General features: G+C 46.5%; 1 protein-coding gene across 1 annotated transcript; it reads right to left on the bottom strand.

Annotated features, from left to right (window-relative positions):
• Positions 1-1,008: 1,008 nt before the first annotated feature.
• LOC123380325 lies at positions 1,009-26,540 on the bottom strand. The gene is made up of 13 exons (XM_045038267.1): positions 26,376-26,540; positions 24,636-24,863; positions 21,954-24,347; positions 21,379-21,536; positions 19,460-20,030; positions 19,068-19,252; positions 18,748-18,873; positions 18,421-18,613; positions 17,609-17,731; positions 15,476-15,627; positions 7,564-7,650; positions 5,327-5,524; positions 1,009-2,541 (listed from the first exon to the last, which is right to left on the bottom strand). Exons 5-13 carry the CDS (start codon positions 19,494-19,496, stop codon positions 2,389-2,391), a joined length of 1,254 nt encoding a protein of 417 aa, XP_044894202.1. The 5' UTR covers positions 19,497-20,030; positions 21,379-21,536; positions 21,954-24,347; positions 24,636-24,863; positions 26,376-26,540; the 3' UTR covers positions 1,009-2,388.
• Positions 26,541-26,944: the final 404 nt, after the last annotated feature.

Below are 26,944 nucleotides of genomic sequence, written 5' to 3'. Positions count from 1 at the left end.
CACCCGATATTGTACAAATATACCTGACTACTTTGTGTGACTCAGTAACAGACAATTTTACATAAGTTAGTCAACCTTATATATACAGATACACAAATTGACATTTCTAGAAAGAGGTTCAGTGTTTTTAAATAAGGAACATTTTTTTTTTTCAAATTTTTTTTTTTCAAAGTTTATTTATTTTTGGGACAGAGAGACAGAGCATGAACGGGGGAGGGGCAGAGAGAGAGGGAGACACAGAATCGGAAAGAGGCTCCAGGCTCTGAGCCATCAGCCCAGAGCCCGACACGGGGCTCAAACTCACGGACCACAAGATCGTGACCTGGCTGAAGTCGGACGCTTAACCGACTGCGCCACCCAGGCGCCCCAATAAGGAACATTTTAATAAGATACGTGGTCTAATGATTTTTTAGTCACATTGAAAGCGTCAGCATGTTATCATCTGTGCCAGATATTACCATCTATTATGTTATATATCCACCCAAGATTATGTGATTTACACATGAATAAGCATTTTAAAAAATCCTCTTAATAACTTTATCAGATATATTTACATATTTAACATGTTTTAAACATGCACACTGAAATGAAATCACCATTCTCAACAACAGAAAAAGAAACATGTAGTTATTTCTCTAAAGACGCAATCCACAGAACGAGGAAAAATAGTTGCAGAATAAGGAATTCCTACAAATAAATTAAACGGGGAATCCAGTGAAAAATAGGCAAAATACTTGAATAGGCACTGCTCAAGAGAAGATACTCAAATGATGTATAAATACAGGAATGGTGCTCAGTTTTAATGGCCACAGGAAAAATGCAAATTAAAATCATATACCACATGCCTGGGTGGCTAAGTCATTTGAGCATCTGACTCTTGATTTCAGCTCAGGTCATGATCCTGGGGTCATGGGATCTAGCCCCATGCTGGGCTCCATACTGAGTGTGGAGCCTGCTTAGGATTCTCTCTCTTTCCCCCTCTGTTCCTCTCCCCGCTTGTGCACTCTCTTTCTCTCTAAAAACAAAACAAAACAAAACAAAAACAAAAATACCACATACCCAGAAGGATGCAAGAATGCATAAAATAAAAAAGATGGAAAAAACTAAGTGCTGATAATCTTCTGCTGGCAGTATATATTTAGACAATCACTTTGGACATCCAGTTGTAAGTTTCTACTAAAGACAAACATATCCACACCCTAAGACCTAGAATTTCTAGTTCTAAGTAATACCTGACTCAGTATAGTCACATATAGTCACCAAAAGGTACATAAGACTATCTGTAATAACCCCAAACTGGAAAATACCTACAGGCACATGAGTATCGGAAAGAGTAAATTTTGACAAATCCATACAATGGGGGTCTTATAGCAAAGAGAATCAACAAACGACAGCTACATGCAACAATATGGATAAGCCTCACAAACATGATATTGAGCAAAAGTAATCCATATTTTATGATTCTATTTATGTGACGTTCATGAATAAGCAAAAAACAGTTTATGGTGTCTGAAGTCAGGATAGTGGTAATTCCTGGGGGGCAGATGACTGGAAGGAAGGGACATGGGGGACACTTCTGAGAAACTAGTGATGTTCTCTTTCTTGATGTGGATGCTGCTAATACAGAAATGTTCACTTTGGACAATTCATGAGGAGTGGGTTTATGATATATGCACTTTTAAAAGCCGTGTTATATTTTAATATAGTTTTAAAGGTAGTTTTTACCCAAGACATGGGTGATAACTTTAAATAAAGTAGACTGGGGCCCAGGACTGGAGTCAGTGTTCAGTTATTTTTCCACCTTGCTAGTTTCTGATCTCAATCTTGACACATAAGGTCACCACGCTGCACGAAAAAATGAAGATGTTTGGGGCTTTTCTCTTTGCTAATTATCCATATACCTTATGGATATTAGTGTTGTGTTAGCGAAGTATTAGTGAAATGTTGGTGTTGGTCATTTGGAGCCAAAATAGTTGTTGGTTTTTAAAGATATAAGATTTTACATGCTTATGATCAAACACCTTTTATACAAGAGCAGCAGGTATCATAAGGTATAACAAGAGAACCCCTGAATGGGAGGGTAATGGACCCAGTTCTAGTTACTTCCTGTTCTCGTCCAGCTGGGTGAACAGGGAAAGTCTGCGTCTCGGTTCCCACTTCAGGGCTTTACCCACCTGAAGGCAAAGGGTGAAATCTTTTGGCTCCTTTCTAACTGAGATCTAAGATCTACCATCTCCCGGTACTGGGAAAACTCTTCAATAGGGTGATTGATCAGGTAGCTTTTCATACCACCATTAATTTCCAATCCTTCATTCTGCTGACTTTTTCACTTACAAATATGGCTCCAAACACATGATGAAGTGTTTCAAGATGTAGAGCAAAGCAGTCTTAATGCTGCAGATCATAAGGCCATCTCACCTCATCCTCGTCCTCACTCTGATCTCTCCGTTTTCTTGGTATCTGTTTTTCAGCAGCAATGAGGCTTTTTAGAAGATGTTCCATATTGGTGAAGAGGAGAAGATCCTTGTTTTTCTTAATATACTGTGGAGAGTGTGGAGGAGAGAGTTCATGCCTTTGCTCCCATTTCCTTTAAGTACTCGTGGATATTCTTAGCCAGACTCTGGATCTGAGCATAGTACATGCAATTCTGCTTTTAAAATAAAAGCAAGACCTCTCCCTAAATGGTGGCTGACAGAGGACTAGCATTCCAGCTCCACAATGACCTCTGGTGTGGGCAAGTTTTCACCACTCCCAACCCTCAGTTTTCTCACCTGTAAGTTAGGAACAAAAGTAGCATCTACCTTATAGGGGCATAGATGAGATGCGTGTAAAACTCTCAGCAGAACAGCTGGCACGTGACAAGTATGTAATAAACGTCTGCTATTCCCTGCCCTGGAGTTACCAGGGTGAGGTTGGTGAGGTTGGAATGTTTTAGTAGATAGCATCAGGGATTACACAAACCCCTTCATTAATATAGTAAATATATTAAAAGCCTACTTCTAAGCTTGGAATGTGGGCTATATCAGGAAACAAAACAGACAAACATCTCTGCCCTCATGGAGCTTATGTTCTATTAGGGGAAGAAATGTATTAAACAAGGTTAAGTAAGTAAATTACACAGTAGGTTTAGGAAGTGATACAGGAGAAAGGAAATTAGAGCCGAGTAGGGAGAAGGTGATGAACAGGAGAAAAGAGGGTTGCAAATGAAGATGGGCTGGTCAGAGAGGGACTCACTGAGAAGGTGACACTTGAACAAAGTCCTGGAAGAGGTGAGGGAGTTGGGCATGCTCTAACTCCTTAGACCAGTGTCTCTCAACCTCAGCACTACTGACATTTGGGGATGGATAATACTTTGTGGTGGGGACTGTCCTATGTATTGCAGGCTGTTCAGTGGCATCCCTGGCCTCTCTCCACTAGTTAACTGCAGTAGCCCCCTTCCTGGAGCATGATAATCAGAAATGTCTCCAGACGTTGCCAAATGTCCTGTGGGGTATAAAACTGCTCCTGGTTGAGAACCAGTGCCACTGCAGGCAGAGGGCAGTGCACCTGGTGTGTGTAAAGAACAGCAAGGAGGAAAGTGTAGTTTGGAGGTGAGTGACCAAGGGGAAGAGTAGTAGGTGAGGCGGTGAGAGAGAAGGGGACTTGGTTTCCTTGGCTTTGACTCTAAGTGAGATGGGGAGCCACAGCAGGATTTTAAACAGATCCATTTTCATTTGAAAAGGATCACTCTGACCAATGTGCTGAGAGTAGACTGAGGAGAGGCAAGGCCGGAATCGGGGGACCAGTTAGTAAGTATTACAGTAATCCAGGTGAGATGACGTGGGCTTGCACTACGCTGGTAGCACTGTAGGCAACGAGATGTGATCCTATTATGAATATGCTCTGAAGGTAGAGCGACAGGACTTCCTGATGGATTAGTTACAGGGTGTGTGTAACAGAGAGGTTTCAAGGAAGACTTTGGCCTAAGAAACCAGAAGAATACAGTTGCCACCAACTGCGATCGGGAAGGTTTCTAGTAGGGGAGGTTTGGACAGAAGACAGATTGGGGGCATAATGAATTTGAGATGCTTCTTAGACCCGGAAGTGGAGACGGCCCATAAGCAGTTGAGTTGAGTTAGTGAGTTGGGCGGGGCTGGAGATAAAAATTTGAGATTCCTTGACATATGGTTGGGATTTGAAGCTTGAAGATGGGCTGAGATCCCTAAGGGGAGCAAATATAGACAGAGAAGAGAAGAGGACAGGAATAAATCCTGGCCCTCCAACATGAACAGCCTAGGGAGAAGAGGCAGGACGAGCAAAGGAGACTGAGAAGGAGCAGCCACACAGGTAGGGGCAAACCAGAGGACTCTGGGGTCCTTGGAGCCAAGCCAAGATTGTACTGAGGACAAGGAAGTAATCAGATGTGTCAGATGCTGCTGCTGAATGCAGAGAGAGAACTGAGCATTCTCTGGGGTCTCTGGGGGCTAGGGTGTGATTGATTCTGGAGTCTGGATGACCACTGTCACCATCACCATCAATGAGCACAAAATAAATCTCTGATTGGTAACTAATGGGGATCTGATCATAGATAGGTGTATATGGAACATTTACTAGGAGTCAGGAGATCTAGCATCTGATCTCAGATCTGCCACTACTAATAGCTTCGTGATTTGGGGCAAATTGCTTAATCTCTCCTTAAATTCAAAATGTGACTAAAAATATGTCTGCTACCTATTCTGCAGGATTGCTGGCTGAGAGAGAATATATGAGAGAATATATACATAAAAATGCTTCGAAATTTCTAAAGGTTTATATAAATAATGTGAAAAAAGATGCAACTCAAGAGTGAACTGATCTTTCATGAAGGATAACAATTTCAAGATCCCAGATTTAAACTTTGTGATATTTTTAATAGTTAAATATGATGGTATTCTCATAAAAGCACTTTAAATAACACAGTATTAAGAATACCATTATCAGGCTTGCATAGAAAAGAGCACACTGCAAGTTGGGTAAAAAAGCCATCACCTGGGCATCTAAATTTAGTCACTGAGTCACCGTAGTTTTAAAGATGGAATTCTGCAAATTGATAAATAGGTTACTGGGATATGAGTTAAGTAACTGTGGGGCCACATTAGCAATCCCCGAACTCAAACAGCCAGATACCTACTGTCCGCCTGGCAGGGCACAGGATTAAAAAATATATTGTGGTATGTGGTTTGAGGAGCGGCCTGGTGTACCACCAGGGGAGGCCAGAAATATCTGACCAGGTCGGACACCGAGGCCTTTAGTCCATGAAGAAGTCAATCTTTAACCAACATGTGCTACACCAGTTAAAGTTAGTTACCTCTTCTGACGACTCTGGCTCCAAGTGAGACTCACACTTCCTTTCAATGAGTTTCGAGAGAAGATCTCTTCCTCTCTCAGAGACGGGCTGCTCTTCCAGCAGAATAGCACTTATGCTTCGGTCAAGCTTACCGTCCCAGGAAACCGCTGACATTTGCAGCGCCATAGAGAATGCTTCCCTGAAATAAGCCTGCAAGCCCTGGTCAAGGAAAAGGTGAGGGGGGCCAAATCAGTTCCATTCTAGATAATTACTATTATGCAGCTTCAAAATAATAGCTGAAAGAAAGATGGGGTTTGATATCCATCATCTTCACTTGCCCTTACCATGGGTTATTACTGTCATTTGCAATTCTGGTGAGGCTTATGTGTTGGCAAGGAAATAGCCAAGAAAGCTGTGATGCCATTCTCATAGGAAGGCCACTTCTTTTTGAGTTTTTACAGAGTGGTACACGCATTTTGTTATAGGCTGCCACAGGAAATTAGATCAGGAAAACCTTCCTCCTGGCCAGGCAGTGGGAACCAGAGGCCAACAATGGGACCTAAGTAGCTTTGAAATGTTGCACAGCTTAACAAATCTGTCATTCTGGGAGAGAAGCAAAGAATCCTGTGCATTTTAGAAATACCTGGTAAAATGACCTCAGAAAGGCAGGGTCTGAGTCCTGGTGGAAGTCCTTGGCAGCGATGTGGGCCAGGCAGTGGATCAGCAGCAGAATGAAGCTTCCCACAGATGCCAAAGACTCTCTCCCAACAAACAGTATGTTTTCAGCGCTCTTAGTAGAGGAGATACCCAAATACGGAGATATCAACCTCAGGGAACATCTCCACTACCTCTTTCTTTTCCTACTTTCATGTGGTCTAAATTAACTTTTGGAATCATAAATTCAGAGACTCCCCAGGCTTAATGGAAATTTACTGATGATGAGGTAAACACTATTGCTTTAGTTCAACTCCCGGAATAAATCATGTTCGAATCGCAAGGGAGTGATACTATTCTGGGGGCCCACCCCAGAATGTCTGGTTCTATTGGCTGGTTTAGGAAAAACCTTGGCATCTCCATTTTTACCCAGCTCTGCAGGTGGTTGATGCATGAGGTCCAAGGACCTCAGTTTGAGAATCAGTGCCTGACAGGGCTCTCTGACTTTGTCTTTCATGCCTTTATTGTAATCAGGTTCTCAAATATCCTGTCTTGTCTAATTGACTTGAAATAACTCCCTTGTTCAGGCAATAGGTTGGCTTGGAAAAAGCATTAAGTAATTTGGAGTCAGATAGTCTTGAGATCTGGTTCTGGAATGAGCTCTGGGGACAGCTCAGAATAGTGGTTAAACAACGAGTTTGGTGTTCTAATACACCTGGACTTGAGTTTAAACTCTTGATAACACTGTGAGCTTGGGAAAATCACTTGGCCTCAATGGGTCTCAATATCTTAACTCATAAAATGGAGGTCACAAGGGTAGTCGCCCAATAGGGTTGGGTTGTTGTAAGCTGTAAATGAGATAATGCCCGTAAGGCACGTGGCCAAATGCTGGACACACAGTACTCCAGTAGTCGGTGAATCCTGACTTTGTTTCCCCACCAGTAAAATGGGATTAAATTCTTGCCTACTTCATAGATAGCTTTGAGGATCAAGTGAAACGATGCCTGGAGGGTACAGTGTGGGAGTTATTTTTGGTCTTAATTAACTTTCCCAACAACCGAGTGGTCAAGCGTGACCCGCATCCTAGTCCTCTAGCATTGGTTAGCAGTGCCCCCTCTCACAATCACCGTTTACCAATGAACCGTTATCAGTGTTTCAGGTCTGTGTAGACTGGCTTAGGGCTACCACCAAGGCACTGCCAATCCTACATATTCGAGGAACTGTAAGCACAAGAACAATTTCGATCCCTTTCTGCGGAAAGATGCTGATTGTGCAGGATTTGCGGAGGCTGGAACCATGACTCTTATGGGAAACACCAGTCTGGAACCACCGACTTTGATGACAGAGATTCATCAACAGGCACAAAGCCATTACGATTCTCTCTCTGGACACAAGCCGGGACATACCCATTTCACTAATTAAGAGAAGGCTTTTACGTGGTGACATTTATTATGTCTTACTAAATGACTTATTACCAAGAGGGATAAAGTATGTCAGGACTCGAGAGAGAAAAATGTTTTATAGTGTTTGTTCTTTTTGCTTCTGTCTATCTCTTTAGACCCTAGAATTTTACAAACCCGCCTCTGGGGCTGAGTTTGCAGCACCTGAAAGAAGAAGGAGCCTTCGAAGGCATTGTCTGAGGCTTCCATGGCAGGCAGATGAGAAGCAATCCGCAGGGTGATTTCAGGAGCCTGAAAAGAATAAGAAACAAATAAAACCCAAACCCAAACCCATCCTCTTGCTAAAAAATTCTCATGTGGCTCAGCTCCGTAGCACCAACCAAATTAATGGGAAGTAAATGCATCGGAACATCAATTTCAAGTGTAACAGGATAAGGAGATTCAGTATACACTAAAGGAAAGTGGGAAGAGTATTTCTGTGTTCGATATTTATGCTAATTACAAGCATTAACTTACTACTTTTCTAACTCGAGGGTGGCAGTCAGGCAGGGGGGCTGTGAAGCATGATGCTTGAGTCCTCACCTGGCTCTACCCTTTTGGTTGTGTGATGTTGGGTAAGTTAACTCAACCACTTTGTATTTTCCCACCTTATTTTTAAAATGAGAAAAAAAACAGATATAGGAGCCTGGGAAGATGACAGAGTAGGAGGATCCTAAGCTCACCTCATCCCGCTGATACACTTAGATAATAGCCATATCAATGCAACTGACCCAGAAAATGACCTGAAGACTGGCAGAACAGACTCTTCACAGTTAGTCATAGAGAGGAGGCCACATCAAAAACGGTAGGAGGGGTGGGGACATGGTTGGGAACGAAACCCCCAGTGAAACGGGGAGAAAACCACACACCAGTTCAACTGCAGCCCCAGCAAAGGGTTGGGAGCAGACGTCTCAAATGACTGCTAATCCCACCTACCAACAAAAATCTCACAGTGGGCAGGACGAGGAGAGAGCCCTGTAGTTCAGAGTCACTGCAACCCTAACAGAGGGACGGGGGGCAGACACCTGGTCTGACTGCAGGCCTCACCAACCAACAAAAGCCTCTCAAGGACAACACAGGGAACGCACCCTACAGTTAAGTGTGACTAAAGCCTTGGCAAATGAGCTGAGGGCAGGCATCTGGTCTGATACAACTATAAGCCCAAAGCGGCCCCAGACTAGCCCCTCAAGAGTACAGGGACCAAACCCTGTCCACAACAGGCAAAGTGGGTCATTGCAGCTGAAGGGACTGAAGGCAAACACATCTCAGTCACAAGACTAGGGTGCACACCGCATACACAGGAGATACCGCCGAAGCATCTGGTCTGCTAAACAGGGGGCATTTTACTTTAGGGCACTAGAGGACCTCTTCTTCATGTGGCCCCTACTTTTAAGAGCAGGAGACTTAGCTGACTTTCCTAATACATAGGAACAAAACACAAAGTTAGACGAAATGAAGAGACAGAGGAGTATATTCCAAATGAAAGAACAGGACAAAAACCACAGCAAAGAGCTCAATGAAATGAAAATAAGCAATGCGCCTGATAGAGAATTCAAAGGAATGGTCGTAAAGATACTTACTGGACATGAGAAAACAGTGGAGGATCTCAGACCTTCAACAAATAGATAATTAAAAAAAGAACCAATAATAGAAAAATAACTCAATAACTGAAATTAAAAATACACCAGAAGAAATCAAGAACAGATCAGAGGATGCAGGACAAGACAGAGAGACAGAGGACAGAAAACTTATTAGAAGAAATAATAGCTGGGGGCGCCTGGGTGGCGCAGTCGGTTAAGCGTCCGACTTCAGCCAGGTCACGATCTCGCGGTCCGTGAGTTCGAGCCCCGTGTCGGGCTCTGGGCTGATGGCTCAGAGCCTGGAGCCTGTTTCCGATTCTGTGTGTGTCTCTCTCTCTCTGCCCCTCCCCCGTTCATGCTCTGTCTCTCTCTGTCCCCAAAATAAATAAACGTTGAAAAAAAATTTTTTTGAAGAAATAATAGCTGAAAATGTCCCTGAGATGGGAAAGGACACAGATATCCAGACCCGGGGGGCAAAGAAAGCCCCCAGTGAAATCAGTCCAAGGAAGTCTACACCAAGACACATCCTAATTAAGATGGAAAACAGCAAGAGAAAATAAAACCATTACCTAAGAAGGGTAACCCCATAAGGCTATGAGTGGATCTTTCAGCAGAAGCTTTGCAGGCCAGAAGGGAGAGGCAGGATATATTCAAAGTGCTAAAAAGGAAAAGCCTGCAACAAAGAATATTCTATCCAGCTATGCTATAATTCATAAAGAAGGACAGATAAACAGTTTCCCAGAAAGACAAAAGTAAAGGCAGTTCATAACCGCTAAATGAGCCTTACCACAAACATTAAAAGGAATTCTTTGAGTGGAAAGAAAAGGCCACAATCAGGAGTAAAAAAATTAGCAAAGAAAAAATTGCACAGGTAAATACAAACATAATAAAAATAGATTAAGCACTTATAAAACTGGTATGGAGGTTAAAGCACAAGAGCAGTAAAATCAATTATATCTATAAAAATCAGTCACAGTATTTACAAAGTAAAAGGATGTAAAGTATGGCATCATATAGATAAGATGTGAAGGAGGGAGGTAAAATTTTAGTGCTTTTAGAATAGGTTCAAACTTAAGTGATCATCAACCTAATATGGACTTCTATATATATAGGATGTTATATATCAACCTAAGAGTATTCACAAATCAAAAACCTATAATAGATAGGCAAAAAATGAAGAGGAAGGAGTCTAAGCACATCACTAAAGAAAGCCATCAAACCACAAAGGAAGAGAGTAAGAGAAGAAAGGAGCAGAGAAGAACTACACAACAACCATAAAACAAGTAACAAAATGGCAAAAGTACATACTTACCAATAATTACTTTGGACGTTCTGGCAGGGAACACAGCTACTTGTATACCCTCAATAATTAGTTTGAATGTAAATGGACCAACTGCACCAATCAAAAGATATGGGGTGACTGAATGGATAAAAAGCAAGACCCATCTATATGCTGCCTACAAGAGACTCACTTTGACCTAAAGACATAGATTGAAAGTGAAGGTATGGAAAAACATTTATCATGCAAATGGAAGCAAAAAGAAAACTAAGGTAGTAATACTTCTTTTGGTCAAAATAGATGTTAAAACAAAAACTATAACATGAGACAAAGAAGAATACTACCTAATGATAAAAGGAATAATCCAACAAGGATATATAACAACTGTAAACATTTATGCACCCAATATGAAAGCACCAAAATACATAAAGCAACTATTAACAGACATAAAGGAAAAAATCAATAGTAAGTAATACAATAGTAGTAGAGGACTTTACCACCCCACTTACATCAATGGATAGATCACCTAGACAGAAGATCAACAAGGATACAGTGGCTTTGCGGACCAGATGGATCTAACAGATACATTCAGAATATTTCATCCCAACACAATGGAATACAGATTCTTTTCAAGAGCAAATGGAATATTTTCCCCAACAGATCACATGTTAAAGCCACAAAACAAGTCTCAAAAAATTAAAAAAGACTGAAATCATAGAATGAATATTTTCTGACCACAATGGTATGAAACTAGAAGTCAATCACAAGAAAAAATCTAGAAAGAACACAACTATATGGAGGCGGAATAACATGCTGCTAAACAATAAATGAGTCAACCAGCACATAAAAGAAAAAATTTAAAAAAATATGGAGACAAATGAAAATGAAAACACAATGGTCCCAAATCTTTGGAATGCAGCAAAAGCTGTTGTAAAAGGAAGGACTATAGCAATACAGGCCTCACTCAAGAACCAAGAAAAATCTCAAACAACCTAAACTTACAAATAAAGGAGCTTTAAAAAGAATAACAAACAAAGCCCAAAGCCAGTGGAAGTAAGGAAATAATAAATATTAGAGTATAAATAAATGAAATAGAGACTAAAAAATTAGAACAGATCAATGAACCAAGGATCTGGTTCTTTGAAAAGATCAATAAAATTGATAAAACTTTAGCCAGGCTCATAAAAATATACAGAGATGAAGAGGGAGGGAAGGAGGGAGAAATGACTCAAATAAATAAAGGAGGGGAAACAACAACCTACACCACAGAAATACAAACGATTATAAGAGAATATTATGAAAAATTACATGCCCACAAATTGGACAACCTAGAAGAAATGGATAAATGCCTAAAAACATATAACCTTCCAAAACTTCAACAGGAAAAAATAGAAAATTTTAACAGACTGATTACTAGCAATCAAATTGAATCAGTAATAATTAAAAAAAAAAACCTCCCAACAAACAAAAGTCCAAGACCAGATGGCTTCACCCATGGATTCTACCATTTAAACAAGAGGCAACACCTATTCTCACACTATTCCAAAGGATATAAGAGGAAGGAAAACCTCCAAATTCATTCTATGAGGCCAGCCTTATCCTGATACCAATACCAGAAAAAATTTCTACAACTCTTCCCCCCCAAAAACTATATGCCAATGTCTCTGATGAACATAGATGCAAAAATCCTCATGAAAATATTACCAAACTGAATCCAACAATACATTAAAAAAATCACTCACTACAACCAAGTGAGATTTATTCCAGGGGTGCCAAGTGTGGTTCAATATTCACAAATCAATCAATGTGATATATCACATGAACAAAAAAAGGATAAAAACCATATGATCATCTCAATAGATGCAGAAAAAGCATTTGGAAAAGTACAACATCCATTCATGATAAAAATCCTCAACTTGGGGCGCCTGGGTGGCGCAGTCGGTTAAGCGTCCGACTTCAGCCAGGTCACGATCTCGCGGTCCGTGAGTTCGAGCCCCGCGTCGGGCTCTGGGCTGATGGCTCAGAGCCTGGAGCCTGTTTCCGATTCTGTGTCTCCCTCTCTCTCTGCCCCTCCCCCATTCATGCTCTGTCTCTCTCTGTCCCAAAAATAAATAAACGTTGAAAAAAAAATTAAAAAAAAAATCCTCAACAAAGTAGGTTAGAGGAAACATACCTCAACATAATAAAGGCTGTATACAAAAAGCTCACAGCGAACGGCATACTCAATGGTGAAAAACTGGGAGCTTTTCCTCTACAATCAGGAACAAGACAAGGATATACACTCCCACCACTTTTATTCCACATAGCACTGAAAATCCTAGACACAGCAATCAGACCAGAAAAAGCAATAAAGATATCCCAATTGGTAAGGAAGAAGGAAAACTTTCACTATTTGCAGGTGACATGATACTATATATGGAAAACCCGAAAGACTCCACCAAAAAACTATTAAAACTGATGCATGAGTTCAGTAAAGTCACAGGATACAAAATTAATATACAGAAATGTGTTCCATTTCTATAACTAATAATGTAGTGTAAAGAGAAATTAAGAAAACAATCCCATTTACAATTACACTGAAAATAGTGAAATACTTAGGAATGAACTTAACCAAGGAGGTGAAAGATCTGTACTCTGAAAACTATAGAACACTGATGAAGGAAATTGGAGATGACACAAACAAATGGAAAGATATTCCATGCTTATGGATTAGAAGAACTAATATTGCTATAATGTCCATATTACCCAAAGCAATCTACAGACTTAATGCAATCCCTATCAAAATGCCAATAGTATTTTTCACAGAGCTAGCATGAATAATCCTAAAATGTCTATGGGGCCACAAGAGACCTCAAATAGCCAAAGCAATTTTGAAAAAGAAAAACATTGCTGGAAGTATCACAGTTCCAGATTTCAAGATATACTACAAAACTGTAGTAATCAAAACAGTATGGTACTGGCACAAAAAGAGACACATAGATCAATGGAATGGAATAGAGAGTCCAGAAATAAACCCATACTCTTATGGTCAATTAATCTATGACAAAGGAGGTAAGAATATAAAATTGGAAAAAGCTTTTTTAACAAATGGTGTTTGGAAAACTGGACACCTTATGTTGAAGAATGAAAATGGACCACTTTCTTATACCATACACAAAAATAAAGTCAAAATGGGCTAAAGATCTAAATGTGAGACCTGAAACCACAAAACTCCTAGAAGAAAACATAGGCAGTCATTTCCTTGATGTTGGCCATAGAAACCTTTTTCTACATATGTCTCCTAGGGCAAGGAAAACAAAAGTGAAATGAAACTATTGGGATTACACCAAAATAAAAAGCTTTTGCACAGTGAAGGAAGCCATCAACAAAACAAAAAGGCAACCTACTGAATGGGACAAGATATTTGCCAATGATATATCTGATAAGGGGTTAATATCCAAAATATATAAAGAACTCATTACAACTCAACACCAAACACACACACACACACACACACACACACACACACACACACACGCACACACACAATCTGATTAAAAATGGGTAGAGGACATGAATAGACATTTTCTCCAAGGAAGACATACAGATGCCAAAGAGACACATGAAAAGATGCTCAACATCATTCATCCTCCAGAAAATGCAAATCAAAACCACAATGAGTTACCACCTCACACCTGTCAGAATGGCTAAAATAAAAAAACATAAATAACAAATGTTGACAAGGACACAGAGAAAAGGAATCCTTGTGCACCACTGGCGGGAATGCAAACAGGTGCATCCACTGTGGAAAACAATACGGAGGTTCCTCAAGAAATTAAAAATACAATCACCAGGGTGCCCATGTGGCTCAGTTGGTTAAGCATCTGACTTTTGCTTTCAGCTCAGGTCATGATCCCAGGGGCGTGGGATCGAGTTCTGCATCAGGCTCTGCACCGAGTGTGGTGCCTGCTTGGGATTCTCTCTGCCTCTCCCTCTCTCTCTGTCCCTCCCATGATCACACACTCTCTTGCTCTCTCTCAAAATAAACAAACATTAAAAAAATACAATTACCATATGACCCAGTAATTCCACTACTGGATTTTTACACAAAGAAAATGAAAACAGTGATTTGAGAAAATATATGCACCCCTATGTTTCTTGCAACATTATTTATAATAAGCCAAGATACTGAAGGAACCCAAGTGTCCATCAATAGATGACTAGATAAAAGAGATGTGGTAGATATAGACATAGTTATAGATAGATGCCTGTATCTATGTCTGTATCTATATCTATATCTATATCTATATCTATATCTATATCTATATCTATATCTATATCATCTATATATCTATATCATGGAATATTACTTAGCCATAAAAAAGAATGAAATCTTGCTGTGACAACATAGAAGGACCTAGAGGGCATATGCTAAGTGAAATAAGTCAGACAGACAAACACCATATGATTTAACTCATATGTGGAGTTTAAGAAACAAAACAATGAACAATGAGGAGACAAAAAAACCAAATCCTTTTTTTAAAACTTTTCTAATGTTTATTTATTTTTGAGAGAGAGAGACAAAGCGCAAGCAGGGGAGGGCAGAGAGAGAGGGAGACACAGAATCGGAAGCAGGCTCCTGGCTATGAGCTTGAATCCACCAACTGCGAGATCATGACATCACCTGAAGTCAGAAGCTTAACTGACTGAGCCACCCAGGCGCCCCAGAAACCAAATTCTTAAATATAGTGAACAAACTGGTAGTTGCCAGAGGGGAGGTGGTGGTGGGGATGCGGAAAATTGGTGAAGGGGATTAAAAGTACACTTAGCATGATGAGCACTGAGTCATGTAGAGAATTGTTGAATCACTACATTGTTTGTGTACCTGAAACTAATATAACACTGTATGTTAATTATACTTGAACAAAAACATGCAAAAAAAATAATAGTATGGCATGGGTTTTTCATGATTAAATGAGTTATTTCATGCAAGGTATTAGAACATTTTCTGGCATGTACAAAGTACTTAATTGATTCTCCTCACCATCATTTGAGACATTAGACTGTAGATTGGTAAAATGACTTCTATCAGTCCCCTTAAAAGAGAGATTACTAAGTACTCTGTTCCAGCTGCTTAATCCTAAGGTATATCTACCGCCTGAAAGCCTCCTTCGTGGTCACCTTGACCTTCTTGGCTGCATGATGATTGCTCCATAGACAGGCAGGAAACCAGATTTACCTGAAGCTGGGGGGTGAGGAGGTCCAGGATGGAGAGGCCATACTGGTAAACCACAAACTCCCTGGCAGAAAGGTCTGTGGCTTGCACAGCGATAAGCTCTTCCTTCAGCATTGTCTGAGGTTTCGGGACATCCTGCAAACAGTTTTCTGAGGCTACAGAGGTAAAGAGAACACAGTAACGATTCCACTGATTTTTCTGTACAGTGATGATTTTAGTAAGGGCAACAGCAACACAATTCAGCTTAGGAAAAGGTGTATTTGCATCGATCGGTCCATCCACCCATGCCAGATACGTACACTGTGCCTTGGATCCTCCTGCCCATTTTCATGGAAAAGCAAGTGAGCCTCAGTCAGTAGGAACAGAGGTGCCCAGAACAACAACAAAAAGATGAGGGTCTGGAGAGGATGGCAACCAATTTTCTTCTACGTGTTTCATAGGGTTGTTTGGAGCACTAAATGTAATGTACTCAGAACTGGGACTGGTACATAGCAAGCACTCAGTAAATGCTAGCTCTATTAACAAAATAATCTTACTTCCTCACAGATTGTGTCTAATGGGCCCTGGGTATTTAAGCATTTTGTATGATCTTTTTATTTTTGAGAAGACAATGAAAAAAGCTTGGGTAGCATGGCATAGCAAAGAATCCTGGGCTAGTAGCTAGAAGACCTGAGCTCTGGTCCAGGTTTTGGAAGACCCTGGGAAAGACACTAAACTTCTTTGAACATCAGCTCTTTCATCTATAAAACGTACGTTAATAATGTTTCGCCATCTTACAGAATTAGAGTTTGGGTTACCAGGTGTAAATAAGACAATGCATGAAAAATTGCTTTCAACATCACCAAGTCAATACCATCGTAAGACAATGGAGGTTGGAGTGTGGGTGAGAAGCCACTTCTCTGTTCACACTCTTCTTAGTTTTCCCCCCAAAGGAGGGGGAATTAATTAATTAGTCGAGTTCTGGGTCAGCAAACATTTTCTGTAAAGGGTCCAAAAAATAAGTATTTTAGGCATTGGTGGCCAAGAGGCAAAACTGGGGTTCAAATTCAGCGTTCCCATCATTGTGCTGGAAGTGTGGCCTCCCTCTCCCACGGCGCTTTCCCTTCCTTCTCTGAAACGCAGTGATGTGTCCTCCCGGGAACTCGCCACCATATAACGCCCGCACCCCCTTTTGGCAGTGCCTTTGCAGCGTTGGATAATTGTCCACATGGGTAGGGAGGTTAAGAGCACAGGCTGCGGGACTGAATTCCAGCTGAACTCCTTGATTTTTGACAACTCACTGGACCTATTGGGACGCCTCAGCTTCCCTCTCTATAAAATGAGTAAAAGTACCTACTTTACTGGGTTGGTGTAGAGATTAAAGGAGCTAACGTATCCAAAGAGTGAGGAGAGCGCATGACAAATTGCAAAGCCCTCCGTACACATGTTATTCTTCTTTTGACTTCCCCCACCCCAATCATTTACAAATGCAAAACTATTTTTAGCTTGTGGGTCACACAAAAACAGACAGCTGGCTGGAATTGGCCTGCCGGCCATAGTTTGCAGATCCCTGGTCAAATTCAAGGATGTTTATGGAACTGCGTTGACTAATGGCTTGCATTGTGGTCAACTGAAAGGCGTACGGTATCTCCTCTTAACCCTCTTCCACTTGGGCACTGAGTGGATTGAAACAGATCTAATTCTTCAGGGCAAGGCCAGCCATTCTCTTTTGACTGCGAACGTCAAGGGGTGGTATTGGTAAAGTGATCTGGAGTCCCTTTTTGGTGCAAGGTCTTCCTTTTCTTTGTCTTCTGCCTATCTCCCTGCGTCTCACACTTTCCATTAACTCCTTGTAACATGTGGCTGGCCAGCATGGGGTAAAATCCCAAGATTTAGATTCAGTGTTTAGTGGAAAGATAGAAGGCCTTTAGGAATTCCTTTTTGAAACTGACCATATTAGTATTACAGTGGAACTTTGACTCCTATTTGTTATTCCTTATACAGAAAAATCTCTTAGGAATCTTAAGTTGGGGGTGAGGGGAAAGGGATAATCGGTGACGCAAGATTCTGACATTCCCAGTCCCTGGGGTCACACCATCGAACACATTCAGTGCGCCATGAAATTTCCAAGCAGGGGCTACAGGGAAAGGAGGTTACCTTGTTGGTGATGCAGTTGTGCTTGTAGTTCAGCTTCCTCCTTGAGGGCTTGGGACCAGATGTCTACTTTCTTCAGGGTAGAAAAGACTGGTGAGGTCCACGCGATGTCAACTTTATCTGTATCTGCACAGAGACGGGGGGTAGTTGTTGCAGTAAGAGCACAGGACTGGGGCTAAATAAGAAAGAGCCAGATGTAGTGTTACAAGTGACAGGTGGCCTGTAAGATGGCCCCCATGATTCCCCTATGTGTATCCACCCCCTTGTGTTATCCCCTCTGGTTGAGTGTGGGTTGGACCTAGTGATTCATTTCTAATGAATCAAATATGGCTCAAGTAATGAGATCAGGATACAGAAAGACTGTGGCTTCCATTTTTTTTTTTTTTTTTGCCCCTTCCCACTTGCTTGCTCTGAAGGAGGCCAGCTGCCATGTTGTGAGCTGTCCTGTGAAGTCCAGGTGGCAGGGAATTGATTCCCCAGGTGAACCTTGAGATGACTGCATCTCTGGCCCAACACCTTGATGTAGCCTGTATGAGACCCTGAGGCACTGGCCCCCAGCTAAACTGCACCCAGATTCGTGACCCACAGTAACTGTGAAATAAAAAATGTTTGTGGTTTTGAGCCACAGAATTTTCTGGGAGTCTGTGGTAACAGCAATATATAACTAACACGTTGGGTTTCTCTATATTCCTCCTGAAGAACGTACTGTGACCACACCCTTACAGGGCCAGAAGCCCTCATGGTTTATTAGAACTTATCAAAACATGGCCAACATTGGCAGCAGAAATGAATGCTGGGCCAGTGACCAGCCTTACCTGTTCCTGGCCCCTGATCCTCTGGTCCTGGACCATAACCTTGAGCTCCCACTAGCGCTGCAGTGAGGCTCTTCAGGAAGGGGATCAAGAGTGGGCAGGCAGCAGCCTGGTCCCTTAGAGAAGCCGTGACTGTTCCATAGAATCTGTCTCCAGGGTAATTCTCCAAACACGCAGGGGCTCCTGAGGCAACAATCTAGGACAAAATAGTCAGCACCTGGTTCCATGCATGGTTCCCACCTGTCCCATGTGGCTGCTTTGGGAGCTTCTCGCTGAAGCCCCCACCAAATTGGACATGCAGATCTCCTCGGCCGAGTCCAGAGTCCGTACCTGGGTGTGCAAGAGGTGGAGGCGGCTAAGCTCCCGTTGGTACTGTAAGTGACCGAGGGCTCGATCGAGAAAGCTCTGTCTCTCCCTTACCACCTCCTGAAACTCATCAGAGAGATGCTGAGCCACCTAGAGCACAGGAAATGAAATGCCCGAATGAAAATAGAGCTTTTCTCTCTCTTCTTGTTCCCCTCCCAGCCCGTCCACTTCTCCTCAGGGCACCCCCATCCCTGAGTATTACATCGCCCTGAAGAACCACATCTCACGACATAGGAGGAGGCGCGCATTGTACATGGGTCCCCTCATCAGCCTCCGAGCCTCACCTTCCTGAGACGGTTCCAGATCTGGGGGCTCTGACCCCTACTCTGCTGTAGCCACGTCTCCTCCTCCTGGCCCCGCAGCCGGCCCACCGCTTGCCCCAGCTTCTCTGCTGCGTGTCCTAAACTCTGCAGGACTCTCTGCATGCCTAGTGCCACCTGTGCCTCCTGCTCCCCCTCCTCTCTGTCTGCTGCAAGGGGCAGAGAGAAGAGCCATGTAACGGCAGCCATGTCTGGGGACAGGGAGAAGAAAAGACACAGTGGTTTGCTGCACCTGCCAGGTCCGAGCCAGGGCCTGGCTGGGAGCCTGGGAGGTGAGCACATTCAGAGGGCAGGAGGGGCTCCCCACTCCCGAGATTTCTGCCCTGGGGATCTGGGCCCAGGGGATGCTGTCCCACCTCGAGAGAGCAGGCCCCGCTCTGGGCCACTCTGCATGCTCAGGGCTCTGGCTCTCCTCTGAGTCTCCTGCAGGTGGCAGGACTCCAGCGCAGCACAGGCCTCCTCGGCAGCCCTCAGCTACACAGGGCAGGAAGCGCAAAGAAAGGGGCCTCGGAGAGGAAGGCAGGAGCTCTGGGCTGGGCCCCCTCATGCTGGCCCTTCCTCCTCCTCCTCTTCTTCCTTCTCCTCCTCCTCCTCTGTCCTGAGACACTTAGGGGTGACCAGAGTCTAGGGCCTGGAGCCAAGGATCCCAGGACTCTGTCTGCCCTGCGATGGGTTCCATGTTTTCTGTCAGCAGGCGTGACAAAGGCTCCACACTTACAAAAGAAACCTGTGTCGTCTGGGTAAAGGTCTGTGTGGGGACCATGAAGTGGCGCCTCTGGGCCTCACCTGTCGCTGGGCATCTTTGCCCGGAACGGAGAGGAGCTCCTGGCTCAGGTGCCCCAGGTGTTCCGCTAGACGCACCTCTTCTTGCTCCCGGCGGTGCCAGTACTGCTCCCGGGCTCTCAGCTCCTTCTCCAGGGCGTCCAGCTGCAACATCCAGCTTGTTTTAGGCTCGCACATGGTTTTTCCTCGTGGCCTGAGGTCTGGCTGATGATCCCGAGCTTCTCCAGACACGGGCCTCCCTCACCCCCGGGTGTCCATGACTGAGCTTAGCGAGGCGGTCGACTTGGTTGTAGATGGAAAAATCATAACCAAGTGCCTTCTTCAAGTTCCCAGTCTCCTTCTCGCTCCTTCCAATGCCTGGATTCTCTGGAGCCACCTGGCCCCCTGTTCCCACCTTCCTCTTGGGAGGCCAGGGCAGGTGGGTGCATGACAGCAGGAAATTCTCATCCCCTCCTATCACCCCTTCATACTCATCTGGGAAACTGTGAGTCGGGGCTACAATTAAAATGTCTTGGCTTCTAGCGAGAATCTTTTACAGCATATCCATCTATGTTCCTTAAATGCACTAGGCTGAGAACATAACAGGAGGACCCTAAGTTATTTCCATTTTCGTGGAGGCCTGCCAAGGGCTGAATTATTGCAATAACCTCCCAACGGGGTTCCTGCTCTAGCCTGGCCCTGTTCCCATCCATCCTCTGCACTGCTGCCAGAGGGAACTTTCTAGAATGCTGACTATATGTACACACGCCCACACATAAAGATGTCTGGAAGGAGGTATGCCAACCTGTTAATAGTGGCTGCATTTTGTGGGAGACGGGGGTGAGGGGAGTAGTGTCTGGGTGGGGGGCTACTGATGGCAGATGGGATAACAGGAATGAGGAAGAGGGATCTCGTGCTTCTTCATTTACATACATTAAAAAATGTAGGATTACGAGTAATTTATTTTCTTTTTGTGTCGTGCCAAGTTTTCCAAATTTAAGAGTCTTAAGAATATTCGTATCTGATCATATCACATGTCTACTTAGAAACCTTCAGTGGCTCCCCATGGCTTTCACGATAAAGTCGTATCTCTGGGCCTCAGCCAGGCACCCAGGGTTATGTGTGATTTGTTTCCTCCCTTCCTCACTGGCCTCCCCTGCTGCCTTGGCCCCAACACCTCCCTTACTCTCTTGGAAATGTTGTGGTCTCACACTGGCCACCCTTGGGCTTGCTGGCCGCTGGGGCCATTTCTGACTCGTGGTTTCAGCCCAAGTGTTGCCTTTTAGGGAAGCTTTCCTCGAGCTCTCCTCCATGTGATTTAGATGCCCCCTGCTAAATGCTCCCTTAACGCCCTTACAAACCATGATCATGGAGGGAAGCCATGGCCGGCCAGTTTCCTGAGGGCAGGAGCCCTGTCTAGTATTTTTGTATCTCAACACCCAACACCGTGCCTGGAACATAGAGGGTATTTAATACGCAGCTGCATATTACAGCATAAACTGCTCCCACATACCAGCCTGGGGTCACTCACTCCCCGAGGTAGGGCCTCCAGCATCTGGACAATGGGCACCACCACTCCGGAACAGGGATCTGTCTGAGCACCAATGACAGGACCAGGTTCCCCAGTCAAGGGGTCTATGGCTTGAGCCCCAATCGAGATTGGGACAAGACCTGTGGGAAAGAGGGAAAGAAGGGAGGGGTGGTCATTGAAAGAGGTAGACAAGGCTGGAATGGAGCCAAAGGAGCCCTTAGAACCCTTTTTGCCCTTTGAGAGGTTCTGATCTGGACTGGAGAGCTTCCTGGAGACCACAGACCCTGAGGGTGAGGTTCTGAAGTGCTGGTTTTGGAAAAGACCCGGTTTTCTCAGTGGGGGATAAATGACCTGTGGTCCTGGGGTTCTGGAATCTCTGAGCACTTTATTTTGGGTCCCAGTAGCCCTAGTGGAGGCATTGGAATGGCCCGATTCTGTGGTTCCTGAGCAAATGGTTTGGGGGTACCCCTCCTGAGCTTTCCAGGGTTTTCTTTCCCGGGGCTAAGTCACATTCCAGATCCCCCTGGGGCTTTCGCAGGCCCCCAGTTCCCTCCTACCTTTGCCATCCGCATCTTCCATTGAACCCGCCAGGGGTGTGGGGTCACCAGAATTCCTATCAGTCTCCATGCCCAGGATGGGCACCATGAGCCCCGAGCCCTCAGGGTCTGGGATCTCCATCCCATAGAGGGCTGGGACCCACAGCTCTGTCCCTGGATAGCACATCATTCCTAAGATAAGGGGAGGAGGCAGAGAAGGGGAGTGGAGGGTCAAGTTCCAGGCTCAAAGAGCTATATCCCTGACGCTGACCATAGAGGCTTCCCTGGAAAGACTGCATTTGTTTCCTTTGGGGCCCAGCTTAGCATTTTGAATTCAGAATGAAGAAAGTGAGTGACGACAGGACTTTTGAGAAGCCGAGAACAATTTCCAGGCCACACTAAAAAGATAAAAGAAGGAAACAAATATTCGTGAGCACTCTCTATATACCAGAAATCTGAGCTAGGAAGTCCACATATATTACATTTTGTTTGGGTGTACAACTAACTCTGCAGTTTATACTATTTTTATTTTCATTTTAAAGATGTTAAAACAGAAGCAGAGTGAGGTTTAGTAACTTGCCCAAACTAAGTCAGAGAGTTAATAAATGGTGGGGCAGAGCTTCAAACTCAAGTCAGTTCTGTCCCCACACCCTGGTTCTTTTTTGTCACATCATGGGCAGAAGCTTCTAGAAAGAATGAGTGAGATAAGCTCCAGGAAGATGTCCCTCCTACTTCCTTTCCTTTCCCATCCTTGTCCTCGTATTAGGAGAGGTAGAGGGGAGGTGGAGGCAGGAGTGACTCCTTTCCTGAGTTTATGGATGGGAAGCTGGAGGTTATGGTTGAATAAGGGAGAGAGGGGAGGCAAGGACCCAGGCCTGGCTGTGCAGCTCACTAGCTGTAGGACCCTGGTTGGTCAAGTCACTAAACTCCCTGAACCGCCCAGACTCCTCAGTGCAAAGTGCGTGTTATAACACATCATGGTGTTGGGAGTCCTGTGAAATAACGAGAGGATATACACTTTACAAACATAACGTTAAGACCCAGCAGGGTTGGCGAGAGAGGGCAGATTTCAAGCCGAGTGTTCATGGGGTCCGACATGAAGTCATCACATCCCTTCTCTCTTCCCTTGGTCCCGTGTGTACCTGACCTGTGAGGCTGCAGTCCTCTCCCTGAGCTAATGAGATGAGAGTATCCAAGCACCGGGTCAGCCTGGGCCTGGGATTTCAGGGCCTGAGAACTAGGTCTAGGTGAACAGGTACCTAGCCTTCCTCCGCTGGCCGCGATGTCACCTGCTGTCTCCAGCTGCCGCTCCAGTCTCCGAGCCTGCTGCAGGACATGGTGCAGACTCAAGGCCAGTGCCTGTCTCATGTCCTTGATGGCAGCCTCTAGAAGCCCCTGCATCCTTGACCCAGGCCTCTCCTGGTAGCTGCGCAGCACAGCAAGCACTCGCCTCTGGGCCACCAGCACGTTGGCATCCAGCAGGGCCTGTGATCCTCCTGTGTGGGGCACTGTCCGGCCCTCCTGTCGCGCAGCTCCCTGGAGCCGGACTGTCTTCCTGCTCAGTGGCTCCTCGAAGCTGTCGCCAGGCAGCATAAGGTTCCCCGAGGCGTCTCGCAGCCCGCCCAGGGCAAGCACCTGACCTGGAACCCCAGAGGGTGAGGTAGAAGGGGGTCTGAGCAGAGATGCAGGGATATGAGGAATGAAGGAGAGCTGGGGCCTGCACACAGTAAGCGACAGGCGTGGGGGACTAGACGATGGGGGAAGGGGAGAGGGCCAAGGGGTAGAGAGGTGGTGGGAGGAGCAAATGCCCCTTCTTTGTTGAAAACCTCCCCTTACTTTTACTGCAGAGCCAGCTAGGGTCTCTTTCCCCCCTGGACACCACGCTGGAGATGGGGAAGGGCCAGTGAAGCCGGGATGCAGAACGAAAGTGGGGTAAGAGCAGAGTGAGGAGGAAGGGTGGAAAGAGGGGTTTGGGGTGGAGTTTGCAGCCTGGACCGGAGCACGGAGGGTGCAGAGGGAACGGGAGGCCAAGGGCGGACAGGAGAGGCTGGGAGCACAGCACTGAGGCTGACAGGACACCTGTGTCTTCATCCAACCCGACTCCCAGGATTGGCGAGATGCCTCCAGTGACTGGATCCTCCATGGGGCCCCCCAGCTCTAGAGGGGCCAAGGTCTTGGTGAGAGGGTTGCAGTATGTGCCCCCAAGAGCGAGCCACTGCCTCGTCTGAGGGTGCAGGGTCACAGCCAGCACGGGCACCTCGATGCCAGTTGCAGGGTCTGTCATGACAGCCCCCATCTGTGACGTCCTTCGTGGCTGCAGGACGGGCAGGCAGGAGGTTGGAGGGGAGCCTGTGGCGGGGCAGGTCGGGTAGGGCACATAGGGGAGGATGGCAGCTTCTGATGTTCGGACGCCACCTGGACAGGGAGACAGGGAGGTGTTGGTCCTCTTGACATGTCGGCCTCTCTGCCCCAGCCCTGCAGAGCCTTCTTTCACCGAGCTGCCCTCTCCAACCGGCACCCTCTGCAGCCACAATGCTCAAATGAGGAGGGGGAGGAGGCGTTTACTGCTCTGCTTGTCATCACACCCCACCGTGCAAGGACAGAGCCCTGCTCCCTGCCCCGTGCCCCCTGGGGGTTCATTCCAGAGGGCACCAGCAGACCTGGGCTGGGTGGGCGGGTGCTACTTAATGGTCAGGGTCTCACCGGAACCGAAGTCAGTGGTGGGCACCAGGGCAGCTCCCTGCAGATCGTACCCCAGGTTTCCAGCTTCAGGCAGCACCCTCCCGGTGTCAGGGTGGACGAAGTAGCCAGGAGGTATGGACCCTGCATGGCCACTGGCCGGAAGCATTGCACAGTTGGGGCTGGGGACCATCAGCTTGGTGACCGGATTCACACGGATGTCATCGGCGCCCCCTTGAGGGCCTGCTGAGGCTGCGGGAAGTCAAACAACAGCTCAGCCCTGGGTGTGAGGCCAAGGGGGCGGGTTGGGAGCTCCCTGGGCTGGTGCCTGGAAGGAGTTGGTAAGAACCCCATGCACAGCCCAACAGCAAGTGCTCCCAGAGGGCAGGGGATCTTGTCTTTTGCTGAGTGCGGGGCATGCTCTCCCACTGAAGACGTGACATTGCCATAGCATCGTACTGCAGGCTGGCAGTGCCCGGGAGGACCCTGGGAAAATGGTCTTGACAGCCTGTGGGGTGACCTGATGGGGCTGGGGACTCCCTGAACTCGGAGTGCCCACAGAGAACCCAAGAGGATCCTTTTCCCACCCTTCACTTCCAGAAGTCCAGCATTTTCCAAATGTGGCCTCTTGCACCCATGTGTCAGGCTTGTGCTCTCAAGAAGTGCTCCCTTAGATGTAAAGCTACGCTTTGTGGTAGTTCTGCTGGTTTCCTCCTCTGTCCTTCCCATTTCTGAGGCTCTTTCTGCAACACAGCCGTTTGCCCGGGGCACCGCACAGGAAGTCCCTCCCAACTTTGGGGGTTTCCACTTTGCTATGCCCTTCTCCTCCCCTCCTCCCTTGCCGGGTGTCTTAGGGGAGGGACCACGTTTCTGCGGGGCCTGCTGCCCTGAACGCAGCGCCGCGTTTCCTGGGGAGCCCTGCCAGACGCCGAGCGGGACGCACCTGGCCGCAGCAGCTCTGCCCCAGTGCCGGTGCCCAGGACGCCCCAGGCCTTCAGGCGGTGGCCCTCCTGCAGCACAGCCTGGGACAGGCGGCTCAGCACGGCATCCAGCTGGGGGGTTTCCCTGCAGGGCCACAGGGGTAGGCCTATAAGGGGAAGCGCAGTTTGGGATGGAGAAAGGACACGTCGGCGGCGTGGCCAGCTCAGGACCCTGCGAAGCCATTCTCGCTCCTCCCCTAAGCCAGATCTCATCACGCCTGCCTCAGCCTCAGTGGATACACACCCTTCGGGGTTGGGCCCAGCCTGGGAGGACTTGGCGGGCCTGGAGCCCGCCTGTGCCTTCAGCAGCCGCCGAGCTGCCATCAGCGCCGAGCAGAAGGAGGCCCACTGCTCCTGCCTGGCACGGAGGTCTTGGCGGAGGAGCCTCAGCTGGTGACTAAGGCTTGCTGCGTAAGGGCCCGCTAGGCGCCCCCTGCGCCCCGCCTCCTCCTCCGCGGCCCTGGCAGCAGCCTCAGCAGCCTGGGGACGGAGACAACACTGCCTGCTTGCCCGCAGGGCTGCAGACGCCAGGGACAGCAGCCCAGGGGTCGGACACCCAGCTTGCTCCAGAACATTCTGGGCAGGCCCCGCAGCAGTGGCAAAGGGGTGACAAAGCCCCAGGGGTGGCGGGTGGGGCGGGGCTAAGAGCCCTGGGGCAGTTGGAGAGGGGTCACGGGGCGGGGAGAAGTTAGACTGGAGGGGGCGTGGGGGGGCGGTGTGGGGGGGAGGGAGGATTAGAGCCGGGGCTCAGGGACCGGACGGGAAGGTGTGAACGCATCCCAACCTGCTGCAGCTCGCTCGAGGGGCTCCCCAGAAGCCGGCCAGTAGAGGCTGGGATGCGACGCTCAGCACCCCACAGCTGCCGGAGAGAACGGGCTTCACTCAGGAGTCTGAGGCACAGGAGTTTGAGCTGTGCGGGAGGGCGGAGTTCACCTGTGAACTTGCTCCAGAAGCCACGCGATCGCTTTCATTGCTTTGATCACAGCGCCCTCTGCTGCCCGTTGGTGGAGGGGCGCCACGGCCCGGAGACCCTCAGAAGGAATGGTGAAGACCAGCCCAGGCAGGTCCGGGCACGCACAGACCGCTGGCCCAGTTAAGATGCTTGGACTACAAGTGTGCTCTGTTTTGCTCCCAACGCCCGTCACCCACCGGCCTAAATTTGTTCATGCCAGTTGGGCAACCGAGGACGGGGGATGGGGATCGGAGAGGCTCCAGAAGTGGCCCTAATAGATTCCCTATCACTGATCTGAGGCCCCCCAGATCTCGTAAAATCAGCCCTAAATTCAATCTGAAATCTTCTGCCTCCCTTCCCTTATACTTTCCTCTTCTTTCTGATTCCTTATGGGTAGATGG

The sequence above is a fragment of the Felis catus genome, chromosome D1, assembly GCF_018350175.1.
Source record: "Felis catus isolate Fca126 chromosome D1, F.catus_Fca126_mat1.0, whole genome shotgun sequence".
Classification (NCBI taxonomy): domain Eukaryota; kingdom Metazoa; phylum Chordata; class Mammalia; order Carnivora; family Felidae; genus Felis; species Felis catus.
This window is presented reverse-complemented; position numbering and strand designations above follow the sequence as displayed.